The sequence below is a fragment of the Aplysia californica genome, unplaced genomic scaffold, assembly GCF_000002075.1.
Source record: "Aplysia californica isolate F4 #8 unplaced genomic scaffold, AplCal3.0 scaffold00006, whole genome shotgun sequence".
Taxonomy (NCBI): domain Eukaryota; kingdom Metazoa; phylum Mollusca; class Gastropoda; order Aplysiida; family Aplysiidae; genus Aplysia; species Aplysia californica.
The window spans coordinates 2,643,626-2,663,453 of NW_004797276.1; the positions used below are offsets into that span (position 1 = coordinate 2,643,626).

Here is a 19,828-nt window from a genome sequence, read left to right on the forward strand (position 1 = left end):
GGAATCGGGATCTGTCATACTCAAACCTTGTAAGCCGTGTGTTTGTAACTAAAGGGTTCCCGTTTAATTGGGTAGGTGATAGTAAATTATATGTACAGTAGTCTCCGCCTAAGATCCCACCGCTTACGATCCCGGTTCGCTTAAGATCCCGCTGTTTTAAGAAAACAGAATTTTTACTATACAAAAGTCACCCCTAAGATCCCGCTCTGATTCACTCTTAAAAAGGTCTACATTCAGCTAAGATCCCGCATTTCAGATTATAATTTGCGGAACAAAAACTCGGGCGGGCACAGCCGATCAACCAAGGGGGAAAAGTTGAGATCAATAAACTGTCCGTCGCGTCAAAGATCAGCCACTATCGTGATTGTGATCACATACACGTTGTAGAACTCGATGAAGCGATACAATGTTTGGCCCAGACGGGATCACACCGAGGTGTGAACTGACCGACACGTTTGTTTTCCCCACGCATCACACTCACACCTGAGCTCTCCCCCTAAACTTGCACCACTCGCTGGGTGGGTAGGGCCTATACGTTCGCTCCAGGCGGGATCACATCGAATCGTGAACTCTTCCCCGACCATTGCAGCAGTAGTTGTCTCTACTCCCGAATTTGCGAGACAGACTGAATTTTAATTGGTGTGTTCACAACGTAATGGTGTGTAACGACAAAGGCGGTTGGGGGGGGGGGGACTCGGTCAGAGATGGCAAGCTATAAATTTTCGACAGGTAAAGGGGAGGGGCAGCTGGATAAGCATAGATCTTGAGACTCATGATAGGATAATTCGTGAAAATGGCACGCCTCATGCCACTGTGCACTGTGTTAGGTCATCAAGGGTAACCACTCTTTGCTCACCTTATGTCATAAACCCACCAAGGGGTCACGTCAGTTTCATTTTAGAGTGGAGGGAGACCATTTTACCGATTGTGAGCCTTAACATGGGTCACCATAGATTCTTCCCTGGGTTCGTCGGTTAAGATCCCGCATTTCTTGGCTCCCGAGCACCGGGATCTTAGGCGGAGACTACTGTTTGTATTGTATTCTATATTTGAGCTTTCTGTTCAAGATTTGCAGATTTTCAGAGTCACTGCGTCTTGCCCTCCCAGTTTTTACACCTCTCACACTGAATAGGTCTACTTGAGACATTCATGTTATTACTCTATTTTTAGTTTGAGTAATAATTTTTATCTTTTACGTTTATTGTATAAACCTTGACACCCCAACTGGTTCTTGACAGTGGATATTCTGGTTCTAGGCCTTTTCTCAGGCTCAAAGCTAGATTCATATTTATATAGTTTATATAGGGGAATATGATGCTGGGAAAATATAAATAAGTAAGAACTGACTGAAATACCTAAGTCACAGTATCTCAGTGCCACACTGACATGTTGCTGACTGGAATGTACCTACATGTGTGCGTGCGCACCATTCTGTGTATATATTAATAAATATTATATAAATGAAGCATGTACTGTCATTGTTATGTAACATGCCCCTGGAGAATGGATGAGGGCCCCCCCCCCCCCCACCCCACCGGAAAATTGAGAAGCCGGGGGTTCGCAGTCACCCTGCGAACAGTTTTTGTAGGGAAATCGAAACTATGATATATGATTCTTTTCGGACAAGTGTAGACCTTCGAAAATAGGCTTTTGTCATGAATTTCTTGACCAAATCTCCTTGAATTTTAAAATTTTCTCCTTGAAACCTCCTTGAAACCTCCTTGAAATCTCCTTGAATTTGGTGGGAAGTTCATGGCAGGAACCCTGGCTTTATTATTTTGTATTTTTTTGTAATGCAATTGTATGTGGGCAAATTTCAGAATCACAGACATTCTGCTGACTCTGTTGTGTGCTGGCGATACGACCAGTCACTATTGCCGGTATCTGATGACACTAGAAGAGTCTTTGCCACAGGCTCGCCAAGCCTTGGCTCTCTTCCAGCATCACGACGCAATCACTGGGACCAGCAAAAGATATGTGGTCAAGGATTACGCTTCTAAGTAAGTGATTTTTCTTCTTTGCTTGAAATTTTGCACGGAGGGCTTTGTGGTAAAACGTATTATATCCGAAAATGACTTTTGTAAAAAAAAGCTGGCAATGTGATTCATGATCTGTATGTTCTTGAAAGAAAGCTTGAATCAAATCAGTACAAAATCATTTTTGCAGCTTGTTTTGAGATTAAATATTTTAAAGCAATAAAGGGATGCACTGTTAGCCCGGTTAGTATTATTCTGGACTGTGGGGAAGATGGCTGTGGTTTGAATTCCAAGTAGGGCATTATGAACTTTTGTTGTTTTATGTAGTTTTTAATGCTCTCCACTCATTTGGCCGGGTCCTATCAGAGATAGATGTTAAATCAGAATCCAGCCTATTAGATACCCTGCAGTGTTCAAAGGATCAAGTTTACAAAGCAGTAAAGATTGACGATCAGGCTAACAATGTAAAGAGACAGAAGAGGAAGAAGTTTATGGTATGTCTTTTAATTGCAACTGGTCATATTTCATATAATTGTGAGGCATTGTGATGAAATCAGGCACTTGTCAAAATAATAAAAATTGAAGACACCAGCATTTTCCCACCTGTTTGGCAATTTTAACCAAAAATTTTTTTCAAGTTCAATACCTTATTTGTCGATTTAAAATTACATTTCTGTGTGGATTATTTTGGAAATTGTTGGTCAAAATCGCATTAAAAATTTTAATTTGCAGTTTCCAAGGGCCTCTGACTTTGGAAGTCATCAAACTTTGGCAGCCATTTTCTATCTTATTTTACTTGTGACATCAGGCAACTCCACCTTTTTTTAATTGCAGATATCTGGACTTCTATTTTTTAAAGTTGGTTTTTATAAATCCAAATCAAGGCAAAAGAACAGGCTCTAAGGTTATACCAATAACTCCATATGCCCAAAAGTTGATGAGCACCTGATTCCACCGCGTTATATAACAGTTTTATTTCTGTGTCTATCTTACTTTTTCCCTGCTTAAAGTTTCCACTGTGGTATTGAAGTGCTTCTCTATACCCACACTATGTCTTCACAGATTACACGGGGCATCCATTGTGATAGATGACATCCTGAAGAAGCTCATGTTCCTCTCTGTTGCCGAGGGTCAGAAGGATGCCAAAAGAGCGGTTGGCAATGTGTCTCTAACCATGGCTGAGGAGTGGTCCGACTTTGTCACTCCCCCCTCTCTGAAAGCAAATTATGTTGATGGCAAATGGTAAGCACTGCAGCAGGGTTTGTTCTTTTTCTTAGAACAGTTGCCCATAGCAATTCACATGTTGTTGGTGTTGTGGGAAAAATGCCTCTGTAATTTTGTTTACTGAACCTATAAAGTGGGTCCAAAAAAGTTACTTATTATTCTTGCGATTGCCATATATTTGGAAAAAGTCTTATGATTACTATACTGGTGTCTGTGGTGTAGCAGCAAGGCGCTTGGCATTTACACACAGAACACATGAATTCGCTCCTGAATGGGGGAGAATTTTTACTGAGTAGTTCCTTTCGTCTATCTGCTCGGACATTGTATCCCTGTCGCCCAAGTTGGCCTTGACAGGAAGAGTTGAATCCTGCCTCCCTAATGATTTAATTTGTGTTGATGAGGGTTAAAACTTCTTCAAATACATAAATAATCACATTTGAAATTGTTATGAAAGGCCAAGTGTTAATAAAAATTTGACTCCGTACAAATATCTAAGAAAAATATGGAAATATTCAAGGTGTTGAGGTTTAGTGTGATGTTTATTAGTTTGTAGAGGATGTGAATATCACTGTAAGGGCAAACAACCTCCACAAATTCTATACAAAAATGTGCATTAAGCTCAAAGCTCACAAGGAACTTGCCTATAACATTGCACTCACACATGCCACACAGAATCAAATCCCTCTATTGACTAAAGTGAACCTGCGTTTTCAATAGAACATTAGGTTGGAAGTCTGACTTGATGTCTTATTCCATATATATATTGTTCATATTTTTTGTTTTGATGTCAGCATCTCGATTAACAGCTCACTCTGTCAAGTTAGTTATATTTTATTGTGTGCTAGGTTGGAGTGTCTTTTTTCATTGTTTACATTCTATTTAGTTCTGTATCTTGCTCTTTCTTCATAATAGTTTTTTTTTTCAGTTGTCTTGTTTTGTTCAATAGTTTTTAAACTAAATCTTTTCAAAACAGGTAAATAAATGGCTGACTGGTGCTCTGGTGTGAATTGCTCTATCTTTTCCATCAAACGTCTGTCATCCTTATCCCTCTTCCTTTTATTTGTATGCAACTTTGTAGTTAAACCTTTAATTTTGACACCTATATGACCTATTTGTGTTGTAAGTGTCGTAAAATTTTTATGAAAACTAATAAAACAGTAATAACTTTTATTCGTTTTGTTTTTCCAATTGTGAATCACAAGTCTGATATCTTGTCAGGTTTGTTTTGGTGACAAATCCTCTAACCATTCAGTGGAAATCTGTGGTAACCGTGCGAACATCCAGTCCATCCGCAGTCAAGACCAAGGGTGGAGGTTTGGTGGCGTACCAGATCAACCCAGTTCTAGATGAGAATTTGAAACCCGTGCTCGGCCTCTATGATGTAAGTGATCTTTTTCTATTTTAACCCCTCTGTTGCCTTATGACGTACCTGGTATGTCATGAAAATGCGTAATTTTTAGCACTCTGCCATACCATGCACGTCACGGAAGTTGGCAAAATTTGCCACTCCTGGTTGCCAATATGACATTACATGTACGTCATGCTAATAACCTGGCTCTAAATTTTCTGTACGGATTTTTAGCCACAAGCACTGCGTAGATTCGTATGCGGAAATAAAAGATGCGTGTATGGGTACCAAATATGCTTGTATTTCTTGCAAGCAATCGATAAACATAGATCTAGGCTTGCCGGCGGCAGTGTGCCCTCGTAAAACATAAACATTGAAATGACTCTAAAAGAGCAAATAAATTTATTTTTTGACTTGGATTTGCAGGTTATTCGAAATTATGAGTAGGATGAGAGGAAATGGGGAATAAGAAAAGTGAGGAAAGTGAAACAATCGAAGACCCGGTGTCCGAAATAAGTCACGAGTGCGCTAGATCAAGACCGCGCGTCCATCAACACTGAGACATTAGACTGCTGAAACGAGCTCAGTTGAAAATAAGTGCTGATAGTAGGAACGTATATACCCTGGCAACAAAAGGGTTAAAAAATGTTTTATTTCACCCTCAATCTGAACAGTGATGTGAAGTGTGCACAGGGATATTTCTTAACAGACTTTGATATTACTTATGCATGCACATTTCCGTGTACAGTGGAATCCTGTTATAACGAGAGTGAGGGGACCGGTGCGAAATGTCCGTTATACCAGGATTCTCGTTATAAGGAATCCAGTAATAAATGGAAATAATAAAGTAGCTATGAGTTTGGTGTTCTGTTTATTTCTTTTTGTTATCTCCCCTGATGATGAAATTGTTCAACATGACCTCTTGGTCTTACTTGATCAAAAATCGAATCGGGTTTCTTTCCCTAGCGCTAGCGATGTTGACAGCACGGCGTTGGCGATCAGAAAGAATGCGCTCTGGGCTAACTCGCCCGCTGTGTTGTCCCACACCCCACAACACCCTGTGGTGTGTTTCGTCTGCTTGCGCACGTTACATACACGTTCACTCCATCCATCACAGCATTGTGACCTCTCCATCCCCGCATCGGAAAAGTGAGGGCCTGGGTAGAAATTTAAACTAGGCTGGCCTATCATGCAATGCGTTCTGCTTGTCTGCGCATCTTGGTCTTACTTGATCAAAAATCGAATCGGGTTTCTTTCCCTAGCGCTAGCGATGTTGACAGCACGGCGTTGGCGATCAGAAAGAATGCGCTCTGGGCTAACTCGCCCGCTGTGTTGTCCCACACCCCACAACACCCTGTGGTGTGTTTCGTCTGCTTGCGCACGTTACATACACGTTCACTCCATCCATCACAGCATTGTGACCTCTCCATCCCCGCATCGGAAAAGTGAGGGCCTGGGTAGAAATTTAAACTAGGCTGGCCTATCATGCAATGCGTTCTGCTTGTCTGCGCATCTTGGTCTTACTTGATCAAAAATCGAATCGGGTTTCTTTCCCTAGCGCTAGCGATGTTGACAGCACGGCGTTGGCGATCAGAAAGAATGCGCTCTGGGCTAACTCGCCCGCTGTGTTGTCCCACACCCCACAACACCCTGTGGTGTGTTTCGTCTGCTTGCGCACGTTACATACACGTTCACTCCATCCATCACAGCATTGTGACCTCTCCATCCCCGCATCGGAGAAGTGAGGGCCTGGGTAGAAATTTATACTAGGCTGGCCTATCATGCAATGCGTTCTGCTTGTCTGCGCATACCACACCCTCCCCACTCATTCGCTCTGGCCTTCATTGTTGGCAAACGTGGGCTCTCCCATTCTTTGTTTCGCTCAAGGAGTTGATGTAAGGTCCTAGGTTTCGCTAGATCACCAAGTTTCTCAACTGCCGAGGTTTTACATTATGTATAAATGGCCTATGCGCTGTGCACAGCAGCAGCAATATTCCGCTATAACCAACTCCCGTGTTTGTCTGATTGCAATATAGCAGTATTTTATTTACAAAGATAAAGAAGGAAAAAAACGGGGTTTTAGAATAATGTCTTAATAACAGACTTCTCGTTGTTTCAGGACTCGTTATAAGTGGACTCCACTGTAATACCTCAGACACACTGCTGAGGAAAGCTAGCAAACTAGATCTTTTTATCAGCACAACAAACACCACATCAATAAATTTTGTGTTAAAGAGAAAAACATTCAGCTCAGCAGAAAAAGCCCTGGAAAAAAACTAAAAGGGTTGTGTAGGGTACCTGGGGAGTAAAAGTGACTGCTGACAGATAATAATTTTCTTGTGGAAATTGAGGACAGAGTTACAAAGGTTTCTGCAACCTTCAATGCCCTGAATAATGTCTGAAGAAATGGCTAAACCAGGAGAAAAAGGAAGGATTTCCAATCTGTGAGTCTGGAAACTATTTACCCTTAAGATGGTACGGAAACTGAATTCTTTTAAAAATGATTATCTTCAAAAAGAAGAATCTGCATTATTTGAACACTGGTTAATTCATTAGACTTTGATCTTAAGGCCTGGGTGGTTGGCGGGTAGCCTACTCTGGTGTGGTTTGCTCTTGTTTTCCAATGAAACATCTATCATCCTTATCTCTCCTCCTTCTTTTTTTTGACATCTCTAATCTTTTGGACTTATGTGATCTTATTGTGATGCAAGTGCCATAAAACTCTTACTAAAACAATAAAACATTTTCTGAAGACTCTTTAGATTTCCTAGAGTGAATAGTTTTCAGGAGGGGAAACGGGTGTCTCAAACCATGTAGGAAATGGTGGAAGTGTCTTTGTGGTGAAAATGTGGCAATGGACTGAGTATAGTAGGAAATAGGGATGGATCAGAAAAAAACGTTAAAATTTGTCAAAAGAATGTGTTATGTTTCCAGTGCGCTTTAATTTTTTAATTGATGATATCTATGACCTACTTTATAGTATTTAAAGCAATGCTGTACTGTATTTTAATATTTATTAGTTAGTCCTTCAAATTCATAGTACTCTTATGTTCTTAATGTGATGTTCATATTGTCATTGATTGCACTGTGATAACTTGAATGTCTGCTAATGTGTTGCTGTTAATTTAAAGAGTGTATATATGCACGTTCATGCACATGTCTTTTGTGTTAAGACAAAGGTATTGTAAGGTGTTTAGAGTTGTGTTGTGTGAGATTTGGCACTATAGACATTTTCTGCATTATCATTATTATTACATCTGCTGTGTCTTGTATTGTTCAGGTGGTGTTCGAAGCAGACCTCCAGGCTTTGTCCGTGAAGCTGTACGTGGTGTCTGAGAGCCACTCGCATGGCAAATACGTGTCAGTTACTCTGTTTGGGAAGCAACTGGAGCCTGTAATGTTTGTGTAAGAAAATTTTCCTGGGCATTGTATAGAACTTAGGAGTGTGAATAAACCTGCAAATTTTATGTTTTATGAAAGATATGCTTCTTCTTTTATGAAAGCAACTTATAGGGTTAATATAACAATTTTTAAAAAGTAATTTCCTCATTAAAGAAGAAAAGTACATTTCATCACTGCTGCGAGGAAAATAAGTAACCTCGAATGTCCCTGTTTTATAGAGTGAGAAAAATTTTGGTGTTGCTCATTTTTGGAGTAATAGTGACTCTGTAAAATGACAGAAAAGATGACAGGCAAAGCAGCAGTGAAATTGAGACATAGTATTTGCTTCATCATGATAAAATGGCATTATTATATGTCTTGTACATGTTAAATCTTATCAAGAAGTTTTTTTCAAATCCCACTTGGATTTTTTTGTATTAAATGGTTTGTTGGGTTTTTTTGTTTTTTCCAGAGAAGATTTCAAAGCCAAAAGTTCAACTGTTGAGACGATTGAAATTGAGAATTTGCTTCTGCGAACCACATTTTCTTCCTGCACTGGCACTTTACAGGTCTGTTGCCTTTTCCAGAGCTCTGAGAACACTTTTTAAAATGTAATAGTGAATGTCTGAACGGCTAAAGTTTATTTTAAAAAATTATAGTGAGCTGGCCCATTATCTTTTGGTAAATTTTGATTTTAGAAATAAGAATCGGTGAGCGTGCAATTTCAAAACTGATTACTAGAAACAGCTTATGTGAAGAATTTTAAAAGCTGCGATGTTGAGAGGTAAAGAGTGCCGGTATTCAAGTTGAAGTGAGTGTAATGGCTTTCAGGAAAGCTGTCACTGAGATGTCGTGTCTTTAAGCCAGATATATGACCCTAGGTCCAGAAGAGGACTCTGTCTCGGTGATCAGCTTTGGCATGCTACTGTTCGAAATTGTTATTATGTTATTGACAAAAGGCTATGCTTGTATTTGTAAAACATAGATCAATAAATGTCTCTTTCTTTCTCTCTCTCTCTTTCTCTCTCTCTCTCTTTCTCTCTCTCTCTCTCTCTCTCTCTCTCTCTCTCCTTCAATCTCGGTGTGTGTCTCTCTCTGTCTCTGTTCCTCTCTCTCTCTCATTGTCTCTCTCTCTGTGTCTGTCTCTCTCTTTGTGTCTGTCTTTCCTCTCTATCTTTGTCTCTCTCTCTCTCTCTCTCTCTGTCTCTCTCTCTCTGTCTCTCTCTCTCTCCCTCTCTCTCCCTCTCTCTCCCTCTCTCTCTCTCTCTCTCTCTCTCTCTCTCTCTCTCTCTCTCTCTCTCTCTCTCTCTCTCTCTCTCTCTCTCTCTCTCTCTCTCTGTGTCTCTGTATGCATGCATGCATGCATGCATGTATGTATGTATGTATGTATATATGTATGTATGTATGTATGTATGTATGTATGTCTGTGTGTGTGTGTGTGTGTGTGTGTGTGTGTGTGTGTGTGTGTGTGTGTGTGTGTGTGTGTGTGTGTGTGTGTGTATGTAATAGAGCCTGCTGCTGAGTGGGGATATGCGCTATACAAATGCTATCTATTATTATTATTATTTTATTATGTATGTATGTATGTGTGTGTGTATGTGTGTGTGTATGTATGTATCTATGTATGTATTATGTGTGCGTGCGTGCGTGCATGCGTGCGTATGTATGTATTTATGTATGTATGTATGTATGTATGTATGTATGTATGTATGTATGTATGTGCTAAATGTACAAACTGCAAACCTTGTGTCTTTCCTAGTACACACATCGCAAGCTGGATGACGTGATTCATAAGACAGCCATCAAGTTTGTGACTTATGGCACAGGATCTTGGTCCAATCCTTTCAGAGACAAGAGTGGAGCCTACATTTTCATGCCTGATGGACAAGCTCGGGTAAAATTTGATTTGACTGGATTGCATTTATTTTGATAAATTGTCTTTTTAGACTGGACTGAGTTTGTATTTCTGAGTAGCCTATATTCAACAGTAAGGTCAATATTAGTCTTATATAAGTGCTATTTTTGGAATTAAAGATTTCTCAGTGTTTGTTACTCTCTTGCAACACCTCTAATCATAGGCACCTAAATGATCTAATTGTGTTGCAAGTGCCGTAAAACTCGTACAAAAACAAAGTCAAATTCACTTCTCAGTGAGGCTTTCAATCATTGTACAAATGTTATTACTAAAACAAATTAAAACTCACTTCTCTTTGAGACTTAGCATTATTGTACAAACATTACTTCTGTGGGTTTCTTCAGAGCCTGGACTCGATGTATCCGCCCATGGTTGTGTTGCACGGACCTGTCATGTCTTCTGTCATCACCAAACTGCCTGGTGTTGTGCACAGAGCTGTTCTCTATAACGTTTCGGGTAAGTTCTTGAATGTTTCAGGGTTACCAGCTCATTTTAAAATTATGGTACTTCTGGTCTAAATCATGACTCGGCGGGTAATTTTTTTGTCCTGTACTTCACCTCCCCCGTCCACTGTCCGGCTCCACCTTTCCACCCCAAAATTTCCTTTCAACCTCTCGTCTTTGCTTACGCCTTCCTGTGGGTTCAGGGATGATAAAATCATACCATTTGCTCCTGTCATAAAATAGTGAGCTAACACATAAGTGCTGTAAGTCTTTTGAAAAGATGTATACCTTGTCAAGTGAAACAGGGCATACCAAATAAAGACTGAGATCTACCAATCCTTTGAATTAGCTTGTGTATGTCATTTTAGCTTTAAACTTTCTTTGGACTAAACTTAACCAGGGTTGTTTGTTATTGATTTGTTGAAATCATTTATTTATATCTACTTAAACGTTTACGTTTTCATGTATTAAAAAAATTTTGTTTTGTTATATCAGGTCCTGTGGCATCAGGCGTCCATCTGTACAACACTGTGTACCTGACCCCACCCTTGTATGACAACAAAGAGCTGGTGATGAGGGTGGAGTCAGACGTCCTTTCCCCTGACACCTCTGTTTGTGTTGACCTCAATGGGTTCCAGGTACAGTGGACCGTAAGAGTTAATAATATTGTGCTGCGAGATTAATAAATATTCCGATATAATGAGATGTGTCTGTGTCTGGACATGCTTGTAAAGATGAAGTAGAATATTTGCTGTTACTTTTTTTTTACCTTTGAGTTTAAAAGGAATGAAGAATGCAAATATGTCCTTTAATGGATTGTTAAATGCATTTCTAATTTCAAGATAACCGTAAACTAGCAGGCGAGCTTAAAAAGAAAACCCACATCAAATAATATAGAAATAGAGGTATTTTTAGGCAGTTATGATTTACCGTGCAACTTAAAGTTCTGATTTGATTGAATCAAGATTTAACAATATTTCTTTGTGCATGAGTGTTTGCCTGGTGCATTTTCGACACTTTTTTCACTTGATCTTATGGTGGCTATTGTACTTCATATAAACCATTTATGTAAAGTAATTTATTTAGAACTACGCAGAATAGGACAAATGTCAATATATCTTAGTGTTGATTCCATCGGAACCCTCATCTCTTTTTGTCCTTGCACGCCTAGACTACTGCAATTCTTTGTTTGGAAACCTTCCCACTGAAACGTTAAATAGGTTACAGCGACTCCAGAACCAAGCTGCTCTCATAATTTTAAAGAAATCTCTCAAAGAGCATGTGACACCAATGCTAATTCAACTACAGTGGCTCCCAGTGAAAGCAGGAATTCAGTACAAAATAATTGTTCTTTGTTTTAAGTGCGTCAACAGCATTGCACCATCATATCTTTGTGACATGGTCATCGAGTATATACCATCTCGGCCTTTAAGATTGGCGAAGAAAAGACTTTTAAGACCTGTCCGAAGCTAAAGTCAGAGACTCGGAGGGAGAGCTTTTTCACACCACGCCCCCTCCCTGTGGAACGCTTTGCCAGCTCATCTACGGGAGTCTACCACTTAAGCAAAGTTCAAATCAGCACTTAAAACGCATTTGTATCAGTTCAGCTTCAATCTGTAATTTCCGACATTCCCATTATTATGTTCTGTCAGTATCTATTATGTTCTCTCAGTATCATTTATTCATGCTGTTCTCTTCTGTAACAATTTATGACTGTGATGTCATCAATGTGTACGAGGGTGTCTAGGTAAGTTATGTGGGATTGTCTTTACTCAAGGATGTACTGGAGAGAGAGAGATAGAGAGAGAGGGTGAGGAAGAGAGAGAGAGACAGACAGACAGACAGAGACAGAGTGAGAGAGTGTTCTTTGTATTATTGTACAGCGCATTGAGCATTTCTTTGTGGAAATGCGCTATATAAATGCAATTTATTATTATTATTATTATTGCTGAGTTTATGAACTTTCTCCTTTTAGTGTCCACTTGTAATGCTTACACTTGATATGCTGTTCCTCTGACTTTGTGTCTATGATCATCCTCTGCGTCTCTGATTGATCTGTTTATTCTTTCTCATAAGTTTGTTTGAAAGAATTTTGAGTTTTTAGCCGTGATGCTTTAAAATTTTACAAAATTAGATTTTATTTTTTAAAATTTTGTGTTCAGATGCACAAAAAACGGTGGCGCTCCAAGTTTCTGATTCAGGGAAACTTCCATCCTGTGACTTCAGCAGCTTACATAGAGGATGAAAACCACTCTCGGTTGTCATTGCTCACCACAGAGACTCATGCTGTAGCCTCTCTCAGACCTGGTGGGTATCAAGCACTTTTGCGATATGGCCACTTAAGTTTTATATGAGCTTTGATCTACCAAATTGTGAATTTTCTGTTTTTCAGTCTTAATCTATTTTTGGCTCATTATATTATATATTACAATGTCAGCAGGCAAATACTTTTTTTTTTCTTTATATTTAGGCACTCTTATCATATAGTCACTTTCGTTTTTGTTATGACCTATGGTCTTCAAAGTTTTCAATTTGTTCAGTTTTTTCACTGCAATTCTATGTATTTTTTTAATGTCCGCAAATTTGTGTGTTTTTAAAAAAATAAACTTTATTCATTTGACAGTCTAGATAGGGACTCAGTGTGGAAGCTCATGGGCCACTACGGAATACTTGACAAGTTCGTGAAATTGATCAAGAAGATGTATGAGGCAATGAGGTGCGGTGTTTTACTTGGAGGGCAAGGGACAGACTCGTTTGAAGTGAAAACAGAGTGAGACAGCGATGCCTGCTATTGCCTTTTCTCTTTTTATTAGCAATGGATTGGGTAATTCATTCAATAATGTGTACTTTCCTTCATTAATCCATCCATTCTTTAATCTATTCCTGCACTCACTCGCTCATTTGTTTGTGATGTGCAGGTTGGCTGGAAGCAGTCCTAGACCGTCGGCTCATGCAAGATGATTGGAGAGGTCTCAATGAAGGTGTGTCTGACAATGTGCAGGCTGTGAGTCGTTTCATGCTGGTCACGGAAAAAAAAAAAAACCCTCTGCAGGTATCCATGATTCTATTACTGTCTCTGTTGTTCATGTTTTATGTGTGTGTGGTGTGCCAGTTTGTGCATATGTTTTTATGCGAGATGACTTTAGTGTTTGATTATATATTTTGTTCAAGTTTTGTATTTTTGTTCATTCCACCTGTTGGGGGTTTTGTTTGTGACTGGAGGATTCTTCAAACATTGCTTCATTTTGTTTTTTTCATATGTAAATGTGTCTCTTTTCTTCTGATTTTTCGGTTGGGTAGTGTGTGCTTTTGTGTCTTCTGCCTTTATTTTTTCAGTGTTTCTCTTATCCTATTGTTGTTGTCATGTTTTCTAGCTGCAAATTAATGTAACTTAACAATAGCCTCTCTTAAAGCCACATGTGTTTTTTAAGGGAAGATTCGGATTAACAGTTTGAGCCATGCATGTCATTTCTCATGTTCAGAGACAAGTTTCACCAAGATCACTGCATAAGCATCCAGCAATGTGCTTTTTTTAACCATCACTTCCCTTAAGAAACTGATACGTCGAATAATTTTTTTTTTCCTCAACAGTGTATTTAATAGCAAACAGGTAAAGTTGCACATTGTCCACAAATATAACTCAAAAATAAATAAAGTATTTAAAATGTGCATTATTACATATTTCAGCTGTCATTTGCTGTCCGCCAACAAAGTAAAACAACTTTTGTGTGTTGTCTTTTTTTCTCTCAGACAAAGGGTCCAGCCTGTTACCCATCCTTGCTGACCCACCTGCTGTCCACACATCTGAACAACCCAGTCCAAGTAGTCGCCCTCAGGGAAGAAAAATACGAGTTCAAATACAAGTCGGAGGTCAACTTTATGACGGAGAAGTGGTCCTGTCTGTACCAGCTGCTGAACCTGAGGCGTCTGCCCGTGCCGAGGAAAGGGAAGGTAGAGGAGGGGCAGAGCGCACTCATGATTGTGCAGAAAGCCGGGCTGGACTGCAGCTACACAGAAGTCTACACAGACTGTGATATGCAGGTAAGGAGTGTGTGAGTGCTTCGATGAAGAACTAAAGCATTCAGGTCACATATCTAATAGCACACATCTAATAGTTTTTATTATTTTGCATTTCTTTTTCATTTTGTTTGGTAGGTGTTTTACAGTGCTTGCAACTGCCTGAGGTCATATGAGCCCGCTGGATGTTTTTACTTTTGGTAGGAATCTATTTTGAATATTGCTAGGGTGGCTGCCGAAACCTACTTTTATCGGTTTTAGGGCTACAAGGGATCTTTAACATATGCAACTTGTTATCAGTGGGTTAGTGCACACACTATTCTTTCCTATCGGGAAGCTGGTATGCGATGCACCTATAGACTCAGACTTGTGCTTTCAAGGTGTCAGAAAAACATGTCCTGTTGATTTTAAGGGTTTGATTTACTCTCAACACTATCTGTCTTTGTTTGCCACCAGTCTGGTGGAAACTGCCATGCCAGACTCGAGCTACTCTGCCACTTTAGGGGGTGCAGATAAAAACTGACAGCTTATTTATTTTCATACCTGATTTTTTTTCTATTTACTTCATCTTTTGTTAAAAGATTAGAGAAGGATCTACCATTTTATGTATATAGAACATACATATACAGTCGAACCTGTCTGAAAAGAAATCTCTCTAAAACAGAAACCTGTGAGTACGGAACCTCCCTGTTTCCCCCTTGATAAATTCCTTTATAATTACCCCTATGAAATGGAAGAGTGCTCAACACAGAATCTGAAAAAGAAATTCCTTCACTTCAGAGGTTGTTTTTTTTTAACACATTACACCATAACTTGCCCGGGACCGCCCGAGAATTCCCTTACGCCCGCGCTGACCAAGTGTCTTTAGAAATGAAGTCTCGCCTTGACAAGACTCTGGGGCCGAGATTTTAGTTTGCATAGATATTGCAAAAAGTTTTATCTTTCGTTTGATACTGAAACAAAATTTTTCGGGCCGGTAGTTTTAGTATTAGAGCTGATAGAAGTGCGATCGCGTTACCGACACTTCGTAGGTGTCTCGACTTGTTGAAAAGCAACACAATTGAGTTCGAAAAAGGAAATAACGATGGATTTGAGCAAAAACAAGCATATGACATGTCAGATGACTCAGATTTTGATGAAAATGTTGTAGCAAGAGTTTAGGGCGATTCAGATTGATCAGACGCAGAAAATCTAGAATTTAGATCTAGGGCCCAACCGCGAGGCTGAGAGTGAGAGTGACGGGTCGGACACCCCGATTGAAGTAAAGTTAGAACATTTCCAACAGTTTGCGCACACCTAAAATTATATTTTTCTGAAACTACATTAATTACTCCTTTTAACTTTTATTTTTTCAGGATTTTTGGAATTCACGGGAGGTGGGTTCCATCCCCTTGCTTAGGATCTAACAATGGACTTCCCGTCCAGACCCTTAGGGTGTAATGTGTTAACCTAAGACGGGGAAAAAAATGCTTTGCCCTCTCAGCCCAGTTTTGTTCCTTTGGCTCTAACGTTTACGCCATGATGCCAAGGGTGCGGCTTGGGGGCAGATGTTACCCCATCCCTGTAACCCTAAGTGGGGCAGATGGTCAGGGTGGTGTGGGGGTGAACCTCACCAGTGCTTGTGAAAGTGCTTAAGTGGCACTCCAGCACAGAAACTTTCCTGGGTAGCCAGAAGTATGAAATGATTTTGGCCAATGCCTTCTGCCCTGATTGTGCAGCCAGCAGAGAATAATGTTTCTAGAATCATTGTTATATGCATGGTAGGGATGGCATTGATTCATTCTGCTTACTAAGCCAATGGATGGGCCTAAGAGTGGATACAGAGGAGATGTTCAATCATTTCTGTTTTTAATTGGTCAAACAGTGGTCTTATGAGATGCACACACTAGTGGTAATGGATGAGTAAGACTGACCCATGCCATTATCAGAGAGGCTTGGATAACATTTGGGAAGTGTGGAATTTTGACCACTCCTTGCTGACCGGACAGGCGACCCTTGATCCCACCAACTAGGCCTCTGGAACCCCCCTCCACCTCTAAATTTCCCCGTCCAAGACGTTAAATGTCCAAGACGATTTTTTTGTGGCTCCCTTGCAATTCCGTCTTAGACGGGTTTGACTGTATTCAGACAGTGGGACAGACAAAAAGACGGAGAGACATGTGTAATCTCTATATGTTGTCTCATTATTAATAAAATTTGATCAGGGTGATTAAAGAACTTTTTCTGTACTTTCTTTTTATATTGCTTTTCCAGCGGTTCATTCTGTTGGACAAATTCTTGGGTGTGGAACTATCATCTGTGAAGCAGACTACGCTAACTGGTGTACAAGAATTGGAAATTCTTCAACAGTATGCAGCTGGATTAAAGGACATGGAAATCAAAGCTTTTAAAGTAACATTTAAATAGGACTGAATTTCTCTGTCTCCTTCAGAGTGTCAGAGGTTTTATTGCCTTATCTGTCTCTGCACCCCTGCCCTCCTCTACAATAGAATGTTTTAACATATTGAAAGGGAAATTGTGAAGAGAAACTTCAGCAGTTTCTCTCTGGGACTGAGAAAAAAGCTATACCCTGTGAGCATTTGTTTTATGATTATTCACACTACATGGCATTGGACAGAAGGGCGAGAGCCCAGCTGTTGCTGGATCGATAACAACAACAACAACATGATTATTCACAATGATGCTAAACTCATTCATGACTAGTTTCCACACAGTGAAGCTCTTATGCTGGGAAAAATTGCGACTAATCAGAGGAATCAAGGGTAGTGTCACAAATTCACTTTAGTATATCAACTTCTTTTTCAAATGGCCAAATTGAAAGTTGATTATATGAAGAGAATGGGGCTTCTTTCACGATCTATTATAAAAATGTACGTCCAGAGTTATCCAGAGCTTGGACTACCTATTATCACTCACCAATATTATTTTGTAGTATCTCTGTTGAGTAGCCTGTCACTTACGTGTATTCATGAGTAAAGATGTAGCCAGTCACCATTGAGTTAACTATTAACACCTAATCTGCATGTGTTGTGCCGGCAAATTGGCCTTTCGGCTCAAGGTGGCCCTTCCTGCTTTACTTTTAGTAAGATAAGCTTCAAATAGGCATTATGCAAAATATTTGTTGCCTGAGTCCGTCCTTTTCCCATGTGTCATGATTTGGCTTGTCCTTTCCCACTTTTTGATATGTTGGCTAACATTCTCATCCTGTGCACTGCCAAAGGAGAGGGGGGGCGTGTTTGTGAGCGTGTATACCGTTTGGCTCAACATGTACACCAAGAAGAACACACTCGACTTGCACGTTTGCCGGCTGAGTAGGGAATGACCCACTGGCTCACCAGTCCTTTAATCTCGTGCTGAACTCAGTGGTTACAAAAACATTCATCGGAAATGGTACGAAACACGAACAATGTACACATATCAACATCCCCCCTTCTTTAGCAAGATGCTTTATCCCACCGCTGCCACCATGTTTGTAAGCGTGTATACCGTTTGGCTCAACATGTCTACACAATTGAACATTTAGTCACATATGCACAGACACCAGTCACCCATCAGAACAGTAGAGTTCTGTTTAGAAATCAGTCATACTCTTTAAAAGACAATTTTCCATACTCATCACCGCTGAGAACTGACGAGCAGACGACCAGACCCGAAGAAGTTATCGAAAAGGATTTTGACAAGACAATTAACAGAAAGTTTTGATTTGTGTTATTAGAATATAAATGTAAATGGACTATCACCTTTTAGTATAAATTGGATACAATGTGGAGAAATCGCTGTTTGATTTAAAAGATTTACAGTTATGTAAAATCAGTAGTAATTTCTTGGGAATGGGATTCGTCAGATATATATTATGCTTTCTATTTTGTGTCGGTAACGCTCAAATATTAGTAGTAGAATTACTAATAATTTAACTTGATAATAAAGAATATTTCTTATAAAGGGTTTTGAACAAATTGACTAATAAGGTGTTGAAATGTTACGTTTAAGGAATGCACATAATGCTTCTTGCTAAAGAAGGGGGGATGTTGATATGTGTACATTGTTCGTGTTTCGTACCATTTCCGATGAATGTTTTTGTAACCACTGAGTTCAGCACGAGATTAAAGGACTGGTGAGCCGGTGGGTCATTCCCTACTCAGCCGGCAAACGTGCAAGTCGAGTGTGTTCTTCTTGGTGTACATGTTGAGCCAAACGGTATACACGCTTACAAACAGGGGGGGGGATAGGGGGCTTGCAAGTGTCTTCTTTGTGACAGTTTGTGGAGTACATTCATGAACAATTTTGTCTCATGAGTCAGTTTTTATGTTACCACTCTAAATCCAGATCTGGTCCTACTGAAACCAAAGTGCAGCAATATTTAATTTTTAGAATAGACTGCATATGTTGAATGGATCACAGTTCTCAAGTCTAACGTATTGTACTAATTGTAGAAATAAAATGGTTGGGGCGACAAAGATAACAAAGATATTGTGGACATTCCTAGAAAATTGTCTTTAGTTGTATCTCTTCATATTTAGAAAATTTATTACTTTCACTCCTGGCCCACGTCAATAATCACATTTCCCCTCGACACCTTATCATATAAAATGACAGGAAAAATAAAAAACAAATCTTTGCACAAGTCAAACAAGCCACAAGCCATCTTTTCGCTTAAGGAATATTCTTCTCTGCAGATAAAATTGTCAGACATTGACGGGCAAACTATTACTATCATTATCATCATTATTATTATTATTATTATTATTATTATTATATTATTATTATTATTATTATTATTATTATTATTATTATTACGGCTTTGACACTAATATCTCAGTGTATTTGACGTATATTTGGGTGCTGAATTATGAAATGTATTATTTTGGCTGTTTCTTGCAGCTGTGTTCATTCTGCACAAGGGGATGATCAAGTTTCTATTTCATGACCTGTGATGATAGAAATGATTAGAGGGGAAATTGGTTGAGTCTTTCATCAACGCTTTATTCACCCTGGGCCAGGGTATAGACTGCCAACAAACACTTTCCCATTTTCCCTATCTTCTTGGCGTTGTTCCATGTCCTTTGGCTTTATCTACTCAGACTACTGTCCTTCACTGTAATGCTGCTGCAGATGCTCCTCTGTCTCCTAAGCTGTGCAAAAAAATTGGATGTACCGGTATGCTTGTATTTCTGTCATTTTTTAACTTTTACTGAGTCACATTGTTGACCCTTTAGTTGCCTCTTACAACATGCAGTATCATGGCAGTTGTTGTTCTTTGTCTCCCATAAGAGAACTATGGGGCCCTCCACCTGCAGGGGTGAATAGTTTGAGTGGTACATCAATCCCATTTGAAACAGGTGGTGATCCTTTCATCACACAAAATAGGTGAATAATAATAATAATAATAATAATAATAGATAGCATTTGTATAGCGCATATCCCCGCTCAACAGCAGGCTCTATGCGCTTTACACTATATTATTACCCCAGCAGACCATAGAACACTCCGAAACATTCTCAGCTTCCCGGGAAGCATACAGTGC

General features: G+C 39.6%; 1 protein-coding gene across 1 annotated transcript in view; it reads left to right on the forward strand.

Annotated features, from left to right (window-relative positions):
• The window catches only part of LOC101849737 (alpha-mannosidase 2), a 50,649-nt gene extending 31,760 nt beyond the window's left edge, over positions 1-18,889 (forward strand). Inside the window, exons 11-22 of the mRNA XM_005089520.3 lie at positions 1,821-2,000; positions 3,039-3,218; positions 4,419-4,581; positions 7,829-7,953; positions 8,402-8,498; positions 9,689-9,823; positions 10,189-10,300; positions 10,783-10,925; positions 12,450-12,594; positions 13,206-13,339; positions 14,038-14,328; positions 16,558-18,889. Of these exons, the coding sequence (XP_005089577.1) occupies positions 1,821-2,000; positions 3,039-3,218; positions 4,419-4,581; positions 7,829-7,953; positions 8,402-8,498; positions 9,689-9,823; positions 10,189-10,300; positions 10,783-10,925; positions 12,450-12,594; positions 13,206-13,339; positions 14,038-14,328; positions 16,558-16,710 (1,858 nt within the window). The 3' untranslated portion in view covers positions 16,711-18,889. The remainder of the gene's footprint in view (positions 1-1,820; positions 2,001-3,038; positions 3,219-4,418; positions 4,582-7,828; positions 7,954-8,401; positions 8,499-9,688; positions 9,824-10,188; positions 10,301-10,782; positions 10,926-12,449; positions 12,595-13,205; positions 13,340-14,037; positions 14,329-16,557) is intronic.
• Positions 18,890-19,828: the final 939 nt, after the last annotated feature.